Genomic DNA, 22,635 nt, shown 5'->3' with positions numbered 1-22,635 from the left:
TTGCATACATCTTTTATTGTTGGTAAAAATTACAATACTTAATACATCTGCTTCCTGTTTGCGTCATTTGTTAGTAATTAAAATGAACTTAATATCTCGTAATAGTACACTCGAATGAATGGAAGTACTGACAACTGAAAGTAGAATAAATTAGATTATCTAATAAAACTACCATACTTCTAATTTTGTACTTTTAAATATTTTCTGATATTAATTTATGTCCTATTTATCAACCAAATTAATTGTTGCCTGTTTCATATTATCTACACACACTTCAGAAAGAATTTGGAGCTTCGGTATCATCCAGTTTCGTTTAATTCTCATCGAATCGCATAAACGGGGCACCATTCATGGATCTTGATAATCCTCCCACCTGAAAAATGGAAGAAATTAATCAGTTATGGCTATCTTTCCCTGACAGTACTCCAGTATCATTACAATAGTGATTAATGGTAATAAGATTATAGGATTTAGGAATGAAGAACACGTTGATCAGGCTAGAGAAATCAATGAGATAGTTATTCCTTACAGACAGACGAGGATCAGAGCGACCAAAGCGTAGGCGCAACGAGGGTGATCGCTGAGATTTGCGGATCATTAAATGTTCCAGGGGAACCTCGCCAAATCCGCGATTATCTAGGGCACTGCGTTCCAACAGGAGTCTGTATAGCTCACGGATGTTCTGTGCTGGAGATTTCTCCGGAACTTCATCTGTGGGCATTGTATCCTCACAGTCGAAAATTTCAAAATTCAATTAATTCTTGATACAATTAAACAATTGCAAGTATTTTGAGTATATAATTTTTCACAAAAGGGTCGAAGAAAGTTTGAAATAGAGTGGTGCAGTAGTCAATGCATTTATATAAATCGAGTAGATATTTTCAAAAGTGTCCTTTAGAAAACAGAGGAGAGACTGTGTGATACTGAAGAGATAGATTTTTTAATGAACACCTCAGTGGTCAGCAAAAGTGAAGAATGTTGGATATACTAGCTCATAAAATTCTATAAGATGGAAATTAAAATGAATAAACTTTAACTCTACTCTGTTTCCTTTATCAAATAATTTAATTTTAATTTTTCCTTTAATGTTTTCGGAAAATAATTTACGTAATCAATGTTCAAGCTTAGTTTAACATACCCCCGTAGTCTAAATAGTTTTCAGTGCCCGCAACGACGACGATGACAGTAAGGAGCAATATGAATTTTATATAAGATTTAGCCGACATCTTATTAGAAGTCCCTGAAAATTAAACAGTGTTAATTCTAAAGAATTTTGATGAATTTAAATTTCTGAATGAATAAATTTTGCATTTGTTTATTTTTAAATATTTTTCATTCATGAATTTATGAAGAGACATTCGGAGTATCAATTTAACTATAATATTTTTAGACAAACGAATGACGTGATTACAAGGAAGTATCGCTTGACTGAGTAACAATCATACTTATAAAAAAATATTCTGTATTTTTCTTCCTTATGCAAAATGAGTGATGATAAACAACACTACACAGAAGCTTGCACGTTGCTAAACAACGTGCTTTAACAAATATAATCACGCCCTCAGAATCTCAATAAAGGAATTTATAAATAGTTTGTAATCGCATGGCTGAAGAAGTTCAAAACAATCACAGTTTCCAGTTATGGAACAATAATCGAAGACGTAACAATATTTGTAAAGGATTCGATCGATAAAGGTTGATTATTCCTGGTTTTATGCAAGTGTTTCACGAAAAAGAAAAGGGACTTACTTTGAATAGACATAATCTAAAATAATCATTGCATAAATTGCGAAGAAATCGCGAGAACAAATTTTGTGAGTAATTTCGAGCTTGGTAGTTGCTTGAATCGTAATCTAATGAAGCAAACTGGTCTGCACTGAAACGTATTCACGGAACGACTGAATCTTCTTAATGATCTGACTGCGTTTTCTTATACTTTCTCGGGATTAGAGTGATTTCAAGGAGGACGATCGCGAGGTGGATCACACCAATCAAGCTGAATATAAAATTAGACTAGATTACATATTCCTCTGTAACGATAAATTGTTATTCCAAATGCGAAAAATAATGTACAATCTTAGGTGATTGTATAGTTGTTTTAATAAAAAAAAGAATGAAGAGAACATACATAATTTCGTTAAAATAGAGTAAAACCAACTATTTAAAGATATAAAATTGATATGAGATACCTAAGAAAAATAAATATGAATAAGTATAAAAAAACACACTTGTAATTTCCAAAAAAAAGCAAAAAAATTAATCAGTAACAATAAATAAATAATCACAATAATAATCACAATAAGATTAAAGACACTCACCGGGCAGAAGCAAAAAAGGCCAAGACACTGCTGGTGGACCAACAACTTGACTCCTTGGAAGGGTGCGATCTGGAAATCGAGCGTATCGCGCGATACGACCATACGACGGTAACGATGCGAAATGAGACGGTGTCGAGGGTGTCTTCGTATATATACGGTGGATGTGTCGGCTTTTGGAAAGAGGGGATGACCGACACAGATACACAGGTAGACCGTTCAAAGGCAACCACGCGACCTCCCCTAGCACAAATATTCTCTCCCTTCTCTACCCTTTCCTACACCCTTTCTTCGTTTTTTATGTAAGTTCTTTCTGCCTAAAAAACCTTGCACCATAATATTTCACTTACTTCCTGCAATTTGTTTACAAATACAGCTTCATTAATTCTTGACAAGACGAATAAAATATTTGACGACATATTTGAAGCTTTGATCCAAGTCAACTGGAGGTGGTTCATTCTATCTTACAGTTCTTTTCCTCTTTTTCTAATTCGTTTGACCCTCTCGTTTCTCTCTGAGAGTTATCCCTCCCCGTGGATCTTCCTTGATCCCTTGGATTTTCCTCAATCTCTCCGAGAGTATTATCTCTGATTATTCCGTATTACCTCTTCATGTTTTTTGTATCTTCTTGACTTCTCTGCTCTTTTCTGACGCTCTCTGTATTGGTAGAAGTGATATAGTATTTGTGACTATAAATTCTCTCATAGTTGGTTCAATTATGGTTCTAGACTATGTAGATATCCGCACAAATGGTGTGCATACGGATGATTAATTGCAGTCACATAAGTTTTTTATGAACGAAGACGTATGACTGTGAAAAAAGATCGATAGCTGGAGCATCATGTGAAGGAAACACGAGAGCGTATAAAATTACATTTCGACATTAAAGTTAATGGCCACTCGAGAATCCTGACGTTTGATGTCTGAATAAACACATATTTGATCGGTGTCCACGTTGATTGGGGGTGTATAATAACAACAGATATTGACGTCAAAGAAAAAAGTGAACTTCCCGTACAGTGGCTAAAATTCTCTTCACTTTGTCGCAGTTAGCTTCCTATCTGTAACAGCGCACAAAAGATGCTTGTCCTGTGCGATAACAGGTTTAATGTGTTTCGTTACAATACGAACAGGAATCGCAACTCTTCGCTTTATCGTTCCATGAAAAGTTCGTAGTATGCACATACGTGCAATATAAAATGCGTAATCGCCAACTGATAAGAGGTATTCTCCACGTGTGTGGTTACAGAGAAGTACGACCAATTGAAAAATTATGAGGAATTAATTAGAGAGGAATTAGATGCAGCGCGATTTTTTGATAAAGATCTTGATTAATCCATGGCAATGTTTGAGTTTGATATTCCACATCTGTTTCAAGGGTTTGCGCATCGTCATGGAGAAACAGATATAAGAATATCTCACCAGCAAGGTTCGAAATCTGGTACATGATCCTCCGTGTCTCCAGCCGATGCATAAATAACGCGTATGCAGTTTGTAAAACCTGCCTCTTGTCGCCATCCACTAACTACGACAATTGCGTCGCCGACTTCGATATATCTTTTCCTTCGAAGAGAATCGATACCACTTTGTATTCGTGATTCCATGTCTTTATTCCATTCAGACAAGGGTTCTTCTACATTTATAGTTAAAAAAGTTTCATGGATTACTATAAACTACAAATTCATAAAGGAAAAATACAAAAATAGGAAGAAATTTAAATTTACTTCTATAATGAACTGGATGGAGACCATGGTAAAGCAGTAACCACCTTGCAACTATTCCGTGCCGCGTGACTGCTACGATTGGGCATCGAGGACGATACATTGATAATAAAACAGCGCTCTGTCCGGTCGTTGTCGTAACGATAATTGCGGCTGCATTAGCTTTTAAGGATGTCTCGACTGCGCCAATGCTAATCGAGTGCAAAGGATCCAAAGGAACCCTTACCTATTGCATGAACATTGCAACAAATGAAAGAAGCTTTTGTTGTATCAATTTAATGGTTCAATTTAGCTAGAATTTCTGAACTAACAGAGTAAGAATGTCCTAGGTACCTTGTAACTGAGCTCATCAAAAATTTCCTTTTGCCATCGAGCACTTTCAGCCTCTCTGCACACCGTGTCGACCTCTTTTAATAGTTCAGTAGTTTCTTTCGCGTTTAATTCGCCTGTTGCAAGGAAAATCGTATCGACTCCTCTTAAGACTGCATTCGCGATTAAATTCATGTCAATTTTTACTTCATCGTTTTTACATACGTGGAAACCCAATATGATTGGTTTTCCTATCTAAATTAAATTAAGAAATTTTGATATTCTGAGAATAGACCATTAATAATTTTATAATTTAAGAAAAGCTTACTTTTATACACTTTGCAATCACAACCTTCTCTACAAGAAACAATTTCTCGGTTCCTACAGCAATCTCGACGCTAGCTCGATCGAGAAGAATAGCATCAGCTGCTTTCAAAATTTCATCGAAATTTTCTAAGCCTTGCTGCGTGGAGATCTTCGCGATCACGCAAATTCTGGTAGCACCTTCGCATATGATTGATTAAAAAATGTTAATACCTTAAAAAACACTTTATTCGAACATACCCATGTCCTTGTAGCGACTCTTAATTGTATAGATCATTCTCTCGTTACGCGCATGGTTCACTATGATAAAATCGCATTCTAAACGCGAAGATAGTTCGATATGTTCATCGTCTTTTTCCGAAATTTGGGGTAATGCAATTACGCTGTCTAATAAATACACCAGTTTTTCATCCCTTATTATGCCGCCTTTCACTACCCTACAAACTACTGACTTTTCGCCTGAGTTAAAAAGAAAATTTAAAATTCATTAATTTTTTTATTTAGCGATATAGATTTGAAGGATAAATGAATATAACTAACGAACACATGCTACTCGTAAAAGAGCAGCGCCTCGATCGAGGAGAATCCTATCACCAGGTCGACAGACTCTTGGCAACTCGGGATAGGAAACCCAGAAACAACTGGCGCATCCTCCGCGCTTTGCAAGATCATTAGTTACTAATTTCACTGCGTTGCCTTCTTTTAATTCAGCATAGCCCTATGAACGATCACTTAAAGCGTAAATGAGTGATTGATAGAAAGCTAAATGATGATCGTACCATGCTCTTTTCATCACCGCGAAATACGCCTGTTCTTATTTCAGGACCCTGAAGATTCATAGCAACCCCTAAAGGGTAAACCTCGCTAGTAAATTCATACATTCTATTTCCAGCCTGTCTGATGGACTGCACAGTGATTGCGTGCCATTTCTCTTCCTGATGAGACATGTTCAAGCGAACTATGTTTGCACCAGCCATCATCATGTTAACGATAGCGTCGGGATGAGAATTCCAGTTACCTACATCAAAACAATGAGAAAACAGACGCGTCGCTGTTGCAGTAATCTGCCAATCCTGTCTGATTCAGTCTACATCCCCATTTCTTAATTCTTTTTATAAGGTAACTGAGAATGTATAGTAGCTAATAACACTTGCAAAAAGGGGCATAATTCTAGACTTACCCAGTGTGATCATGATTCTAGTGAGTCTTGCTAACTTACAGCTGGAATTTATATCAAGCCTTGTGTCATGTTCGAGACGCGTATTTTGATATGCTGCCCGTACTTGATCATCGACTAAATTACTATCTTCGAGGTGTATCATCTAAGTAGTGAAAAGTATAGTAAAAAATGTTCTAATTTACGTTGAACTAAACATGATTTTTATAGAAATACCCATGGTGTCTGGTTTATTTTTTTCCGCTTGGTTGTTGATGTAATTTGATTGGAACATATCATGATTTGAATATAAGATACTTGAGTTAATTTTGGGGTTTTCGAAAGTCAAAAGAGGCGAAGTTTTAGTAATAATAACTGTAATTATGTGTCCATTTTGCTATGGAGGTGTATAGGTTAATGGGTGGTTAATGTTGCATGTTGTTACTGTAAAAAAAATTTGAATATTGCATTATTCTACTGCAGGAAATGTTGTCATAGAGTATATAATAAGCAAAAAAAAATGTGCGGAACATGTTAGAATAAAATAATGTTTTACCGATTCCTGTTGTAAAAAATAAAGGATCGAGGATTTTTTTCTTCATGTTGATAGCCCTAGTTTTAATAATTTACTAGTCCAAATAATTATTTTATTTTATTATTCAATAAAGTTACTTATATGTTCACATATGTATACCGTGATATACATATGTACGTATAGGACATACATTCTCGTGTGCTGTATTTGTGTAGATACTCCTTTAAGGACAAGAACATTAATACTGCAGCTACTGGCATCTTCGGTTTGTTAACTCTTCGATGAATTACTAAGTTCATCATATATATAAAGTACATACATGCTGAACTCTTTTAGCATCTACAGTCACTGAATCCTCTTTCTCCTTCCTCCTCCTGCCAGTGTATATTTAATCGACGTTGCTAAAAACATAATTAATAAAAAAAATAATTCCTCCCCTTGACAATTATTTTTCTACAGTGATACAACGAACACGCAGCTATACTCAACGTTTTTTTTAACAGCGTGCAATACAAAGTACAGTAACAAACAAAAATTAACATTAAATGATGTAAGATAGAACTTAAATGTATATGTGATACATGTTACGACACATGATAGACTGGGGCATATTACTACAGAGCATATAAAATACAAGCTAACAAATAATATTACAACATGCAAAATGAAACATGCAGGGGTTACAAAATGTCTTCATATGAATCTGATTCACTGCGTATGGTACATGCATCATCGTCTGGAGGAACTTCAATGTCTACATACACGATGCGAAGCGTATTCGTAAATCCAGAGCCCTGTTTCCATCCAGTGACAACAACCACAGAGTCTCCGGTTTTAATGAAACCGCGACCTTTGCCGAAGTTCAATCCGCACTGAACGCGTACATCGACATCCTTCACCCAGTCAGCCAATGGTGCCTCTGTAAACAATAAATAAACTTACGAGTGCCATAGTCCCTGATTTCGTAATTATTGAATTATCATCCAGAATCTCTTGAGTATCCAAAAATAAAATAATATCCCCATTCTATTACCTTCATAGAAAAGTGGTAAGATACCACGGTGTAAGTGCGCCTGTCTTGCAACCTGGTGGAACCTGGTCACAGCAATAATTGGACAGCGTGGTCTGTACTTTGCAATCAGATGCGCAGAGCGTCCAGATGTCGTGATAACGATAATGGCACTTGCTAAACATTTCACTGAGGCTTCTACTGCAGCAATCGCGACAGCGTGTGTAGCGTCAATTGGAGGCACTGCTTTATTGGAGAGTTCGTGGAAGATCTGTGTCTGCCAAATAGCAGCTTCTGCTTCTTTACAGATGTTGGCCATCGTGCGCACGCACTCCAGAGGGTAGTCTCCTTTGGCGGTTTCACCTGAAAGTTTTATAATTATGTTAGTATGGAAGTTAATATACTTAACACACTTTGATTCACAATATCAGTACCTGACAACATGACACAATCTGCTCCATCGAGAATAGCATTGGCTACGTCCGACGATTCAGCTCTGGTCGCGCGTGGTTTCTTCACCATGGACTCCAACATCTGAGTAGCGCAGATTACAGGCTTTCCAACCTTGTTACATCTGCTGATCATGCACTTTTGCGCCAGGAATACTTTCTCAGGCGGAATCTCGATACCAAGATCACCACGGGCCACCATGATACCGTCGGAGGCTTCGATGATCTCGTCGAGGTTCGTCATTCCCTGCTGGTTTTCAATCTTCGATATTATTTTAATGTTCTTTCCCTTCTCGCCGAGGATCGATCGAATCTCTGTCAGAGCTGCGGCGTCTCGAATGAAGGAGGCGAAGATCATGTCGACTTCTTGTTCAACGCCGAACTTCAAGTCTGATTTGTCTTTCTCAGAGACAGCTGGCAAGTCTACTGGTACACCTGGGAGATTGACACCTTTACGGGAGCCTAACATACCACCATTTTCAACAGTGGTGGTAATCGAATCGTTACCTGAAAAAAGAGACATATCAATAGAAGATTTCTTCTGCTTAAGAAGCTGCTAAAAAATGAAAAAGGAGCTGCAATACACACCAACTGCGGTGACAATAAGGGACATCAAACCATCGTCGACATAGACACGGTTTCCAACTTTCAACACTTTGGAAATGTTCTCATAGTCCACGTAGACTACGTTGGCATTACCCTTCTCCATGTATGCTTTGTCAGTAGTCAGCTTGAAGGTCTGGCCCTTAGTTAATTCGACTTCAGCAGAGCCACCCTAATTAAATAATAAAAATTAGTGTGAATGCTTATGTACCTCTACCCATGATCAAATACTTTTAATTAAAGGTAAGGAATTACGTACACCTTCCAGCAATCCAGTACGGATCTCGGGACCCTTAGTGTCTAAGGCAATAGCGACAGGAACATTAATGCCAGTGCGAGCAGAGAGATTCTTCTGTGCTTCTCTCACATTGTGAATCGTTTCAGCGTGATATTCGTGGGATCCATGAGAGAAGTTCAATCTTGCGATGTTCATGCCCGTTTCGACCATTTTCTCGAGGGTCTCCACAGCCCTTGAAGCGGGTCCAATGGTACAAATGATCCCTGAGAGACGGACGAATGATGCCCGATTCTCGATATCCAGGGCGCACATGTGGTCTAAGTGGCTTTGAGCGTACAAAGCTTGGGTATTTGGCTTTCCAGCCATCTATAAACACATACAATGATTAGTTTCAGTTCCTTATATAGACTTCTATGTGCTACATTCAACATATGTTATTTACTAAACATGCCAGTTGCGAACTGCAAGTGCATATGCAAACATAAAAAAATTCTACTTTTCTGCTTATACATTTTTTTAAATATTTGATTTGTTTGTACGTGATTTTTATCAAAAGAATAAAAATTTTAGCTGAAGTGTGTGTGTTTAATAATTCTCTTGATCGTGTCCTTCAAAGCAACATTAGATATAAGTGCATACACCTCGCTAAAAATAACGTAACATCGATGCCCATTGTCGTATATTTCATTCGGTAAAACACAGAGTTAGGTAAGAATACAAGGACAATCGTATACTTCAGATTTGCAGCACAAAACTGATTAAGAAAACTTACCGAAAAAGAATTAAAAAACAAAATTATTACTACTATTATTCCCAACAATAATTAAAACTGGAAATAAAACATCTGATACAGCAAACACAAACCATGCGAAAAACTAACTATTATTCAACTCGAAACTTCGCCTGCTAATTAGAAAAAGCCACACAGAAGCAATATGATTGAGTGATTTGGAGCTATCTCTACTCTAAATGCGCAGTGACTATGCACAGCAGCAATAACTCAGTCTAAAATTTGAAAATGCAGTGAGACGCAAAAGTGAAACATAAGATCACTGCAAAACAAACTGCTCACTGACCCACTGGTTTTGGCTGTAATACCTTATCATCGACGGTAATCCAGACCATTTTGGCGTGCTGCATAAATAAACAGGAGACAGGAATTAGTGGCAATACGGTATCGGCGAAGCCATGGCTACGTCTGTCTGCATGTGACGGTGCACAGGGTGCACGCGTCTTATCAATCAAAGAACGGAAGTGTCGCGAGTACCGGAAGTAGAGAGGGGAACCGAAGAGTACGTTCGATGAAGGTATCAGACGACGGCAGTGCCAATGCACACGATTGATATGCCGAAATATGAGAGGTTGCATTCTATTTCGAACCGTTTCATGGATAAGCGGATATAATAATATTGCGCAATAATCGAATCGATATTACGTGCAAGGGAATCATTTTAGTTGTTTCTAAAATTTATTTGACTGGTCAAGAAACTGTTAGTATACGGCGGATTAGTGTGAGATCAATCTAAATACGCATTAGTTATTAAGTTATTGGTCATTGATAAATGCAGTTAAGTTTATTTCTCTTTAATTCAAATCAATCAATATCGATGCATAATTAATTACAAAAACTAGAAAAAGGTAACCTAGGGTTGTGACAAAAATGACAGTTTTCGAAATAGACGTGAATCATTCGTTTGCACTGATTACCACCATTGTCTGAATATATCTGAATATTATTCTATTAGGGTAGTAAGATAATACCAAATATAAAACAAAAATAGTACAATGATTTATAGTGAAATTTTGTAAGTTTGAAGAATATGTTTAACTAAGAATTTAATTTAAATCGATTTCCCGCGAACTAATGATCCAATAATAATCGTGAATGCAAGAGTGGGAAAATGTTTCGAATTGTTTTAACGATTTTGAAGTTCGGTTTATAGCGAACACGATTTTTCATCGTTTTATTTATTATATAATACATAATATAAAATATCATAAAAAGGGCATAATTAAATTATGCCAAATAAGCAAATCAATATCACCTCGCAATAACGACATTATTCACAAGAGGCGACGAAATCATCACGTGAAAGCCGCATGTTTAAAGTCGTACCGTATTTATGAATATTTAATGATATAATATCGTCACTTTAACATCATTAAGTTAAGTACTTTTCCTTGGTCAAGCACCAAATCCGATATATAATTGAATTATTTGATAACAATTATTATGCAATCATGTGTACTATCAAATTGATGTCAAGTTTCCTTTAATGCGATAAATCAAAAGTGCTATGTGCATTATTGTTTAGTAAACGATACTCTAAAATCTTTAATGATAATCTTCATTAGGTTATCAAGTGTGAACAGGATATTCACAAATCAGCAGTATAAAGAGATAATATATATCTGCATGAACATTTTTTTTATCTTTCTGATTGCATATAACACGTGATACACTATTATCTGATCAAATAAGGGGATTAATATTACATTCATTCATCTTATAAATGCAACAGTAACAGTAGTAAATGAAACACTCATTGAGATGACTTGAATTTTATCTCTATAACCCCTTAGTTATCCCAATGAAAATATATAGGCATATCGGACAATAAACAGTGATATTAATGTATTAATAAAAAAATATGAATATACATCAATTGCAAAGCACTGAAATAGTTGAAATCTTTATGAAAAAATGCATGTTTCATTTGAAACTTTAAAAGAGAATTATATACGTACCAATGCCGAAAAAAAAACGAATAAAAAATAAGGAAAATTTGAAATAGAATGAAGGTTAACACCCAATTTTTAACGGCACTTCGAGTGCTCAAGGTCAGATTTTTCTTCAATACACAAGCTATATGTGTTTAGTATACATATCTATGAATATGTTAAGGATTTTGCACTCAAACGTTGTAAACGATAGAATTTGTTCAGAATTACTAGTATATCGAAAGAAAGAGAGCGTAGATGTCGAAAATGCAGAAAATGCGACGAATACTGACAACGTATTCGCTGAACCGCTTTCCGTGGTTGCAATTCTTAAAATAGCCCTCGAATAGCCGTCGAATAGCCGAAACTACGCAATCTTATGAATAGAGCCACGTATTCTGTATTTGTCATTACCTTTTAGAAACGATTAAAACCAGGCACAAATTGAATAAAACGAAAATCAGCAATGTGCTCAGAAGTCCGGTCAAAAGGCAGGTTACCAAGTGAACAGCCAGTAAGAAACTGAAGTTTTAAGGACAAGAAAGGTCATTACTTCCTAATACACCTATCTTACTCCTTGCGGCTGATTTTCAACGCTATCACTATCTGTGAACATACGATCAATAATGAGTACCTTGATCTTTCCCACTTTACGCTGCACGTAAATTAAGCGACTAGACTAGACAGTTTTGCAAATATAATAATGAATTATTTAACAAATTTAAGTAGGTATAATACAGCGATTTCTAAAGCCATCGTTCGTAAACGCAGAGGGCGCCAGAAGTCAATTTGAAATATCTTAGTATCAGTGACTCCGCCCAGGTGGCGTGTATGGTCTGTTCTAAAAAATTGTGCAGTTCAATTGGTCACAAGAATTTACGACCATATCGTATCTAGTATTTACAGATCAGTGTCATAGCCTCCTAAAAAGTGAATAAGTAGTAGCTGATAATTAATTTTTTAATATTTTTTTACATTATTTTTTTAATAAATGGAACAGTCAGATTTCTCTTCGAATCATTGCTATGGAATTCGTCAAAACTTTCTGATCTGAAATAAAATAAAATATTCGTGATGCTTACCGGTTACATTCAAAAAACGGACTAGATGTCGTGTTGAACTATAAACATTTGTTTGTTATCATGATTCAACAGAGAATTTGTCTGTTGCAATGCTTATTAAAGCTGTTATACACACGCTATGGAAAATGAAATAAGTGCTGAGAATTCCTATGATCAACTTTCACAGTCTTATTGCGAAGGAATTAGCAGGTTAGTCGATCGTCAATATAGGTTATTTTTGTCATAAGATCCATCTCGAGAGTGAACAGTGTACACTTTGTAGCTTAAGTTTCAATTGCGCAACGTGAATCTATCCTTTCATTAATCATTTAACCGCGTGTGTACCTCTGTTCCAGGATTGTAGGACTTGATTGTAAAAAGTTTGTTGCACCCAGAAATATTATAAAAAGAAGAGCTATATATTGGAGTAGATATTATAGGAAATACTTAAAAAAGGTTGTTATAGTGTTTATATGATTTATCTTAGATATGTTCATGTTAGAATATCTTCATTATATAAGGATTATGATGTGTTTCAGTCCCATATTGACCACCATGAAATAATAGACCTTGTCACACTCAAATCTTGGAAGCAGTTTAAACCAGTGAATTCAAAACAATTTTGTGTAAGTATTGATTATTATGTACCTTTCTATTGAAGTATCTTTTTTTTTTTTTAAGTAAGAATTGTAACATATTTCAGTCTTTTGATAATACGGAATTGGATTTCAACAACACACTTGACTCTTGTGGAAAGACTAAACCATTAAGTGTAATACAATACTGGGTCAATACTGGTAATTTTCCTTATAAAATACTCATGGATCAAAATAACAAATCAAAATGTAATGAGCTAATGAATAATGACGATTTCAATGATTTATGTTCAACAACTGTAGAAGAATTAAATGAATATTGTGAAAGAGAAGGATCTAATCAGAAATCTTCTAGTACTTCTGTTGATACTGCTGCATACATTTTATCAAATATGAATACAACTAATAAGGAAGAAACTATGGCTATTGTAGAGGGAGCTAAAGGGAATACAGTAACAGATATTCAGAATGTAAACTCTGAAAGTCATGAAATAAGAAGGAAAACTGTGCAACTGATCCTGGACAAACTGTCTGACAATTGTAGTAGCAGTACATATTCTCTGACATCTTCTTCAAACATGTTAAAGCCAAGGATACAACAAAACAATAACAATGTGGAGAAAGATATTGAAAATGATGTATCAAATTATAATACTGTACACACAAACAATGATCCTTTCAGTACAGAGCTAACATCTATAATTGAAGAGAGGGATATCCAGAATTCTTGCAGTAACGAAACATTTGATGAAAGGTCTGTATTAACAGAAAATAGTACAAAATTAAATCATCGTAAGAAGTTGTATAGTGGTAGAGATTCACCAGTTGATCTCGTTCGCGAAACTAACAATAATAGGAATACAATGTTCGAATTGCAATCCAATCTGCACCCTGCTTTAGATCCTGTTTGTAAAATGAAACAAGTTAAAAAGAAAAGAAGAATTACTCACTTAGGTCTGTTCAAAAAGAAATTGAATGGTAGCAGATTTAGCGTATTAAGTCCTATTAAACATAAAAGAAGAAAAATTACCAATGATTCTTTCAATGATAAATTATCAGTATCATCTGCCTTAAAGAAACGTCGTAATTTGTTTCCTCTACGCATTGTAAATAATTTTATTGAAAAAAATTCAGCACACTCTATTGATGAACAGAGTACAGATATATCTTTATCAACTGATCAATCCGTAAAAAGTGTAAGTACAAATAAAAAACTTCAATTAAGTCCAACAGTTTCTTTAAAACGATTGCCAGTGACTACTATTCAGAAGAACAGAAAGTCGAATAAGAAAATGTACAAGAGAAACTTGAATTTAATAGTTATTAATCATTTGAATCCAGTAGTTTCTCTGAAGCGGCTATCAGAATCTGATATTCTAAAGTATACAAAAATTAACGCGACGCCAACGACGGGACATAGTAATTTAAATTCAACAGTTCACTTAAACCAATCATCAGTATCTGATATTCAGAAACGCGAGGAGCCAGGATTTCATATTATAACACAGAATAAATCAAACGATGCATTAACAAATGTAAAACATGTGAATCCAATAGTTTGTTTGCAGAAACTATCAGAGTCTGAAATAAAAGCTATTCAAGATAAAACTGTTAAAAGTCCAACTATTTCAAAAAATTTTGAAAGTACAGTAATAAATGTGACTGATGATACAGAGAGTGACAAAAGTACTCTTTTAATAATTGAATGTCAAACTTCTGACAGTAGCACAAGTAATTTTTCTGTTTTACATAAAAATGATCAGCCCTCTTCTGCATTAGTAAAAACGTGCAGTTACAATAAAAAAGCAGATAACAGTGTTGTACTTAAAAAGCCAGCAATAATACAGAGAGAATTGTCCACAGACAAGGTAACAGATTCAGTTAGTGATATTTCCAAACAAGAAAATAATAAAAATATATCTACAGCGAAAAAATCAGAAGAAGAACATCCCGATGTTAGATGGTTAAGACAGTCACCACGAAAAAAGAATTTACAAAATCAAGAACAAAATACTCATATGATATCGCATTCTGCTACATCAAAAAGTAGTTATAAGAATGAGTATAGTCGTACGCGTCACTCCATACGGATGAGTAAACCAAGAAAAGCAAAATCGCAAGCACAACAATTTTTATTTTCTGACGATGATGACGAGTTTCTGAATTTTATAAATGAATCAACGTATAATAGAAATGTAAATTCATCTAATACGATATTAAGTCAAAACTTAAGCAAAGAGAAAAATATAAATCATATGATAGACTCAAGTGCACGGAGTTTTAAGTTATCAAAAACAAAGCACTTTTCTCCGAAATTAACTGCATCTCCACGTATATTAAATAATAAAAAACGTCTATTAATTAATGGGAACATTCAAACAGATAACAAATTGAAAACGTATCGTCTACAGTTTCAAACGAAAATGCTTGATTCAGACTCTGAAGCATCATCGTTTCTTTGATGATTACTTCGTAAGAAAATCTCTATATCTTTCTAAAAATGTACAATATAAGTATCGTTATTTTTATTGGAACTGTTCCTCTTTCCCTTTTATCAGCGTGAACTAAAAAATATCAAATACTTTGCTATTGCTCGTTGAATGATTTTTAGTAAATATAATAAGGAAAATATTGATTAAGTATAGTATACATTTTTATTATAGAATTTTATAACATTATTTACCAGAGGTAGGCCAAACAAAATATACTAACTAAATACAAATTTAATTGAGAAGTAGTAATTTGAATACTGATTTGAGAAACGCCGAAGTATTGTGACGAGAAGCATTTTTATATTTTAGCATAAGAGTATAGTATTATATCTTTTAGATGTCCAGCGTGGTACATTAACTCTTTTCACTACGCCTGTATAAAGTAAAACTTTTGTATTTAACATTTTTTACCGTATGAAAAAAATATTAAATATATACCAAGTGAAAAGAGTTAATGCTTTGCCCTGTACAGGATTGACGTACTATGCGTACTAACGCAATGTAAAATTGGCAAGAATAAAGGACTTGTAATGTACTAAAATTACATCGTTTGAAATATAAAAACTATTTTTCATTATAGTTTAATTTCTATCTCTTCATATGGTTTTTATGTTTCTAATTATGTTTTTTAAATATGTTTTTATAAAACAGTTGTTTGATACGCCTATAATATACTAATTGGCAAATATACTTTACTGATGTTGTGTATATTTTTGTTCCCTGTATTTAATGATATTTTTATTTTATTTTGCATCCACCTTTTCTACATTGATTTTAGTTATCGAATTGCTATACCTATTACGTGATGTCTCGTAAGAGTAAAATGGAAAGATAGCGACGTGTCGCTGTCCAAAGTAAAAGTGTCCCATGTGACGCGTTCAAATCCAGCATTTTTAATATACCCTATAAGATTCACATCCAGATGGCAACCACCAAAAAAAGAAGGCCATATTCTACTTTGCGATAACACTTTCTGCAACCATCCTACGAAAGTTCTTTCACTCTCTGGCACGTGCTCTATGAATAAGTACAGACCACCCTGAAACAAGTAGCAGTATGACTTAAGAAGAAAGTCCTCCTACTTTAGGCTATTTCCACCAATAAAAGACATCACTGTCACGAAATATGCTAATTACATTACCCTCGACAATACCCTGAGAATTTCCCGAAGTGTTGACTCTATCGAAGTCACAGAACACAGTGACCTCGTGGTTACGACTGCATCCACGCATCCAGTAGGCACATCCTCCAGGTGACTTCCGTCGCCAACGATTAGTCGTTCAATAATAATATGGGAAAATTGCCAAGAACGACTGCCTTTCATGAGATACTCCGCTAATCTCACATTTCGATCAACGCCAATCAGATGCGTGTTGTCTGGGTAAAATGGTATATTCTCTCCTGCAACAATGTTAATTAACCTGAGTGCATAAAGATCTCTCTCTCTAGTTGATTCGACAATGAAAGCTTCCCTCCTATGTTTCAATCTTTTTTACTCCTTCCTTTTTACCTCGATTCAAGTGCCTTTAAGCTATTTTTGGCGTTGCATCGTCAGGGTTAGCGAAAAAGCGCATGCAGCTTGCAGTTTTAAATCGTATGCGCACCCGTTTTGACTCCAATCTCGAGCAGGCGGATGCAATCCATGGATCGTAGTAGTCCATCATTGGAAATCATATTTTCCAATAGTTCGAACAAGTGTTTTCTATAGGGTGCAGTTAGTTCCGCGCATTCCACCTCGAATCCTGTCAGGTAAGACTTGAAGATGCTCCTCTGGAGATCTGACCATCTCTGGTGGATCCAAATTACTGTTAATATGAAAATGAAAGTCACTACTCCGTAACTAGTGATTATATCGCGCATCCACAAATCACTGTTGCTCATTTTTCTTATACGCTTGGTGAATTTGGATCAGAGTGTGAGAGACCGATTATAGATGGTGGCTGATACTTTTTCTTTTTAAGACTCCATGAAAATCTCCTCGGCGAATTAGGAAATTAATCGCGGATACAGTTCTTTTCATGAATCGCACTTCTCGAGTAAACATTCGTCAGAAGCAACTTTGACACGAGGCTGGCACAAGCCGGGAGCTAATCATAATAACGATAAGATAAGCACTGCGCTATGTTTTCTTAAAATGAAATACTTTCTAGGAGACTGTACCAATAAATGTGTCGCAATATGCAAAAATCCAGAGTTTCTGAAGCGTCCCTGGAACCTCTAAAAAAGTGTCTCCAAATGAAATCCACTCTCAAATAATAAACCTCCTGCATCCAGAACCTAAGCAAGTAAAATCCCAAAATTGCAAGAAGCATCAAGGAAGAAGAAGCTAGAGAACCTTCGAGGCCCAAGCGAGAGCGAGTCGTTCGCCAGGAACAGAAGCCAAACAATGAGGTCTCGCGTTTTCGGAATGCGCGAAAGAGCGCGGAATCGAACAAAAGGGGGGGCAGGGGGGGGGGGGGGGCAGGGAGGGAAAGGGGCTCGTCGAGCATATCGGGCGCAAAGGGGGAGCATGATTCTTTGTCGCTCGAGGTTTTCTTTCTTTTTTAAAGAGTGACCACAAACAAAAACCGGGGCCCGATCAATTTGGTCTCTCGAGCGAGTGCGCGCATTCGTTCGCCTCTTTGCTCGCGCCCACCGCGTCTGCACGCATCGGGCCTCGGAACCCTCCGCGTTTTCACATGCACAGCGAAACTCGAAATTCGCCCCGATTCAGGGGCATTCCGCCCGGCCACGGAGAGGCGTTTTGTTGTTAGCATCGGGGAGGAGAGGAGGCCGACCGTTTTCGTAATGGCTCGTTGATTCGAGAGAATCGTCGTTAAAAAATCGTACACTGCTGTACCGCCTTTCCTCTCGTCCCACTGCCCGCCGACTTTTAGCCAGCCTTTGTTCCACGCGATACGCACTCGTCGGATGAACAGCCGCCGCTCGCAATGCTCTCTGCTTCCGTGGCCTGTTTCCTCCTCGGGAGGAATCGTGGGAGCACCTGAGAATCGATCTTCATGGGCCAGCGAGTACTGCTCGAAATCAGACTTCGTTGATCGGGGCTTTTGTTGGGTTACGATCGCTTACAAATATTCGTTCAGCTAATTATTAAGTGGCCCTTGTGTCTGCGCTTCGAGAGATTTCAGGGGAAGGGTAGAGCTTCTTATCGTCTTGGATGCCTTGGGTCGACTGGCTTGGAAGAGCAATGTCTATTCTGAAGGCTGTGCTGATAAATATTGACTGACAGTGGTTTCTCTGAGGTGATCAGTATTTGCAGAGAGTATTGACTTATTGAAGGTAAATATTGGACGACTTTTTAGATTTAGAAATCGAGTGATTTCATAGCGTTTGCGTATCATGTGGTATTAAAAGAACCTACTTCAACTTGAAGAGAAAATATTTTTCAATTGGATCCACTTTTTCTAGGTTCAGGGAGAACTTTTTACCTCTGCGATTACGAAATTTTGTGGTAGTCGAATCTCCAACCCTCCAATACCGTTTTCTGTCTTTCTGCTCGAGGATGCCCGAGGGCGCGTCAGCAAATTTAAGTTGGACACGTACAACCCGCGTGAACAGAGCTTCGAGTACCTCGACAGCTTATTGCCGAGCACGAAGCGAACCGCCCACCTATCTATTTGATCGTTCGAGAGTGAAAAATATTTAAATGCTGTCGTTGCTACTTTTATATCGCACGCACTTGGCCAGCTGAGGAGAAATGATGAGAGGAAGATAGTATATTTTTTTCTATAGAAGAGTATTAAAATGGGTGATAAGAACCAGCTATTTATTACCACAAGTTGCTATTTATTAACCCTGTCACTTCTATGGGCTCGACAAATAAAATTGGAATTAGGAGTATTTAAAAATATTTATCTAAATGTAAAACTAATGATCAGTTGAGGTTTGATTTTTTAAATAATTTCAGGCTACTATTTTTTCCTTTAGTTTTTTTTTTAAAAATATTGTTAAGGTAAGAAGATTGAAGATATTTTTACCCCGGTACAACGAACTACCCTTAATGTATTCGAGGCGGGAGCGATTCGACTTCAGCGAAACACGATGCCGTGAGGCATACAAGACGTACTCCTCGAGAAGAAGCTCTTTTTTTCAAGTGCCGCCACGGCAGCGAAGTCGACGGCATTGTCTCCATTGTTGGCGAATCGTAATCAATATTTTCACAATATGCCGCCATTGTCCTTAGCACGAGCGAGCTGCAAGGGTTCTTCGTGTGTGCTTTCGCGAAGCTTTCATCCCTCAACACTGGCACAGATCATTGTTTAAGAAGCACTGTGAAGTAACGCGGGGTAAAATAAAAAATATCGCCTCTACCAAGTGCCTTCTTCCAATAATACTTTTCAGCTCCCCAGATACTTCGTCACGACAAAAAAAAAATGAAAAGCAACCCTTCACCATTCGACAGGCAAGCTTTTAATTTGGAAAATAAAATGACAGCTTTGGAAATAAAAGGAAACACCGAAAATAATTGAACCGACTTTCAAAAGAAAAACCTTTTTAATCGTATCAGGTGTTAATTCAGCAATGGGTAAATATTTATACCGGACAAGGAAGACATAATCCACGGGCTATTAGCGTGGAAAGAAGGAAATGACCTCCGACTTTACGACTCCAGGCTTTAATTGCTGGCTCAAGGTGCCTCGGTATCCTTTAACGTTCGAGCATCGACGTTATATTTCAAGGAAGTGTCGCGTGGTACCGGCACCAAGAGCTGTAAACTAATAAATGCATTAACTAGTCGCGACAATGCGTCCGCGATCAAACAAGTCGTAAACGATCACAATGCATGAAGGAGACGCTCGGAGATCGCCGTGAAAGAATGGAGCACCGTGAAAGCGGCAGACCGTGCTCTTGATTTACGACGACCGCCTATATTCTCCTGAGGCTGCACGGCAACACGCTGACACGAGGACACAGTTTTCTTCCGGTTGGCAATTTCCTTCGAGCGGGTCGTTCAGGGTGACGCTTCCACCTTGGGAAATTTTGTGCGAAATATGACGCAAAAGGGGTGCCGAGAAATCATTTTTAAAACGATAAGAGTTTTTTAAGAATTATTCAATAAAAAAACAATGATTCATACGCTTCTCGAAACTCAAGAAAATATACAGAGATGCTAAAATTTTTTTTGAAGATGCCGTTTGCGGGAGCATAAAACAGGATCCTTCCCCTTCAATCTATAAAAAAGATCATGTCGCTATGATTTTTTTTTGCAAAGTTACAGCACTTCAAAGTAACCCTTGCATTTTTGTCATCTGTTAGCACTACCTGATGTACTCTAAAATGCAAGGGTTACTTTGAAGTCCTGTAACTTCGCGAAAAAAAATTGTAGCGACATGATCTTTTTTAGAGATTGCAGGGGAAGGATCCTAGTTTATGCTCGCGGAAGCGGAATCTCCGAAAAAAATTTTCGCGAGCCCCTGCATTTTGTCAAACTTTACAATCTGTCGCGCTGAAAATTGCCAACTTTGAGGGGATGCACAGGCTCGGGTAAATTTTTTTCGAGAATTTTATTCAAAGCAGCATAAAATAGGATCCTTTACCTGTAATTTACAAAAAAGATCAACTCGCTGCAATTTTTTTTCGCAAAGTTACAGCACATCAAAGTAACCCTTGCATTTTAGAGTACATCGGGTACTGCCACCACATGACGGAAATGCAGGGGTTGCTTTGAAGTGCTGTAACTTTGCGAAAAAAAATCGCAGCGAGTTGATCTTTTTTTTAAATAAGAGGAGAAGGTTCCTATTTTATGCTCCTGCAAACAGCATCCCAGAAAAAAATTTACCGAAGCCTGTGCATCCCCTCAAAGTTGGCAATTTTCAATACGACAAACTGCAAGGTTTGACAAAATGCAGGGGCTCGCGAAAATTTTTTTCGAAGATTCCGCTTTCGCGAGCATAAACTAGGATCCTTCCCCTGCAATCTCTAAAAAAGATCATGTCGCTACAATTTTTTTTCGCGAAGTTACAGGACTTCAAAGTAACCCCTGCATTTTCGTCATGTCTTGACACCACCCGATGTGCGGTAAAATGCAAGGGTTACGTTAATGTGCTGTAACTTTGCGAAAAAAAATCGCAGCGGGTTGATCTTTTTTGTAAATTACAGGGGAAGGATACTATTTTATGCTCCCTTGAATAGAATTCTCGATAAAAATTTACCCGAGCCTGTGTGTCCCCTCAAAGTTGGCAATTTTCAGCGCGGGTGATTGTAAAGTTTGACAAAATGCAGTAGCTCGCGAAAATTTTTTTCGGAGATTCCGCTTCCGCGAGCATAAACTAGGATCCTTCCCCTGCAATCTCTAAAAAAGATCATGTCGCTACGATTTTTTTTCGCAATGTTACAGCTCATCAAAGTAACCCTTGCATTTTAGAGCACATCGGGTAGTGTCCAGACATGACGGAAATGCAGGGGTTACTTTGAAGTTCTGTAACTTCGTGAAAAAAAATCGTAGCGACATGATCTTTTTTATAAATTGAAGAGGAAGGATCCAAGTTTATGCTCCCTTAAACAGCATCCCTGAAAAAAATTTTCGCGAGTCCCTGCATTTTGTCAAACTTTGCAATCTGTCGCGTTGAAAATTGCCAACTTTGAGGGGATGCACAGGCTCGGATAAATTTTTTTCGAGAATTTTATTCAAGGGAGCATAAACTAGGATCCTTTCCCTTCAATCTCTAAAAAAGATCATTTTGCTACGATTTTTTTTCGCGAAGTTACAGGACTTCAAAGTAACCCCTGCATTTCCGTCGTGTCTTGACACCACCCGATGTGCTCTAAAATGCAAGGGTTACTTTGATGTGCTGTAACTTTGCGAAAAAAAATCGTAGCGAGTTGATCTTTTTTTTAAATTAGAGGGGAAGGTTTCAATTTTACGCTGGTGGTAACCGCATCCCCGAAAAAAATTTGTGCATGTCTGGACGTACCGTCAAACTTTGCAATTATCAACATGATAAACATGGTCTCAGATGTAAGAGGTTACACTACTGAAAAAACATCAGACTTAAAATTGAGACATGCTACCTTAAAGTGAAAATTCTGGACTTCAATTTAAAAAAAGAATCATGATCCTACGACCATTTTTCCCGGAGTTATCGTCAATCAAAGTTGAGCAACTT

General features: G+C 36.9%; 5 protein-coding genes across 7 annotated transcripts; 1 reads left to right on the top strand and 4 right to left on the bottom strand.

Moving 5' to 3' along the window:
* Window positions 1-4: 4 nt before the first annotated feature.
* LOC143182253 (short neuropeptide F) lies at window positions 5-2,836 on the bottom strand. The gene is made up of 4 exons (XM_076383148.1): window positions 2,319-2,836; window positions 1,139-1,240; window positions 530-711; window positions 5-373 (listed from the first exon to the last, which is right to left on the bottom strand). Exons 2-4 carry the CDS (start codon window positions 1,224-1,226, stop codon window positions 314-316), a joined length of 330 nt encoding a protein of 109 aa, XP_076239263.1. The 5' UTR covers window positions 1,227-1,240; window positions 2,319-2,836; the 3' UTR covers window positions 5-313.
* A 771-nt stretch (window positions 2,837-3,607) lies between these two features.
* Window positions 3,608-6,059, bottom strand: LOC143182041 (pyruvate kinase). The gene is given in 8 exon segments (XM_076382783.1): window positions 3,608-3,948; window positions 4,040-4,262; window positions 4,370-4,600; window positions 4,674-4,849; window positions 4,910-5,128; window positions 5,210-5,389; window positions 5,391-5,751; window positions 5,785-6,059. Coding segments are annotated over 8 exon segments (1,812 nt in total). The 5' UTR covers window positions 5,992-6,059; the 3' UTR covers window positions 3,608-3,733.
* A 399-nt stretch (window positions 6,060-6,458) lies between these two features.
* LOC143182248 (pyruvate kinase) lies at window positions 6,459-11,917 on the bottom strand. Of its 2 annotated transcripts, XM_076383143.1 has the most exons (8): window positions 11,795-11,917; window positions 9,758-9,793; window positions 8,681-9,025; window positions 8,407-8,593; window positions 7,804-8,325; window positions 7,394-7,732; window positions 7,123-7,279; window positions 6,459-6,761 (listed from the first exon to the last, which is right to left on the bottom strand). In XM_076383143.1, exons 2-8 carry the CDS (start codon window positions 9,782-9,784, stop codon window positions 6,749-6,751), a joined length of 1,590 nt encoding a protein of 529 aa, XP_076239258.1. In that variant the 5' UTR covers window positions 9,785-9,793; window positions 11,795-11,917; the 3' UTR covers window positions 6,459-6,748. The 2 variants fall into 2 exon arrangements, with proteins under 2 accessions (XP_076239258.1, XP_076239256.1); XM_076383141.1 differs by lacking the exon at window positions 11,795-11,917 and having other exon boundaries at window positions 9,758-9,799.
* A 503-nt stretch (window positions 11,918-12,420) lies between these two features.
* On the top strand, window positions 12,421-16,237 carry LOC143182518 (uncharacterized). Its single transcript, XM_076383551.1, has 4 exons — window positions 12,421-12,651; window positions 12,798-12,897; window positions 12,981-13,067; window positions 13,145-16,237. The coding sequence occupies exons 1-4, from the start codon at window positions 12,581-12,583 to the stop codon at window positions 15,497-15,499; spliced, it is 2,613 nt and encodes an 870-aa protein (XP_076239666.1). The 5' UTR covers window positions 12,421-12,580; the 3' UTR covers window positions 15,500-16,237.
* Window positions 16,156-17,410, bottom strand: LOC143182519 (thiol S-methyltransferase TMT1A-like). 2 transcript variants are annotated; one of them, XM_076383552.1, is made up of 4 exons: window positions 17,134-17,410; window positions 16,671-16,930; window positions 16,325-16,568; window positions 16,156-16,249 (listed from the first exon to the last, which is right to left on the bottom strand). In XM_076383552.1, the coding sequence occupies exons 1-4, from the start codon at window positions 17,408-17,410 to the stop codon at window positions 16,194-16,196; spliced, it is 837 nt and encodes a 278-aa protein (XP_076239667.1). In that variant the 3' UTR covers window positions 16,156-16,193. The 2 variants fall into 2 exon arrangements, with proteins under 2 accessions (XP_076239667.1, XP_076239668.1); XM_076383553.1 differs by having other exon boundaries at window positions 16,196-16,568.
* Between the last annotated feature and the right edge of the window lie 5,225 nt (window positions 17,411-22,635).

The sequence above is a fragment of the Calliopsis andreniformis genome, chromosome 8, assembly GCF_051401765.1.
Source record: "Calliopsis andreniformis isolate RMS-2024a chromosome 8, iyCalAndr_principal, whole genome shotgun sequence".
Taxonomy (NCBI): domain Eukaryota; kingdom Metazoa; phylum Arthropoda; class Insecta; order Hymenoptera; family Andrenidae; genus Calliopsis; species Calliopsis andreniformis.
The sequence above is the reverse complement of the archived record's forward strand: the minus strand, read 5'-3'. Positions and strand labels throughout refer to the sequence as shown.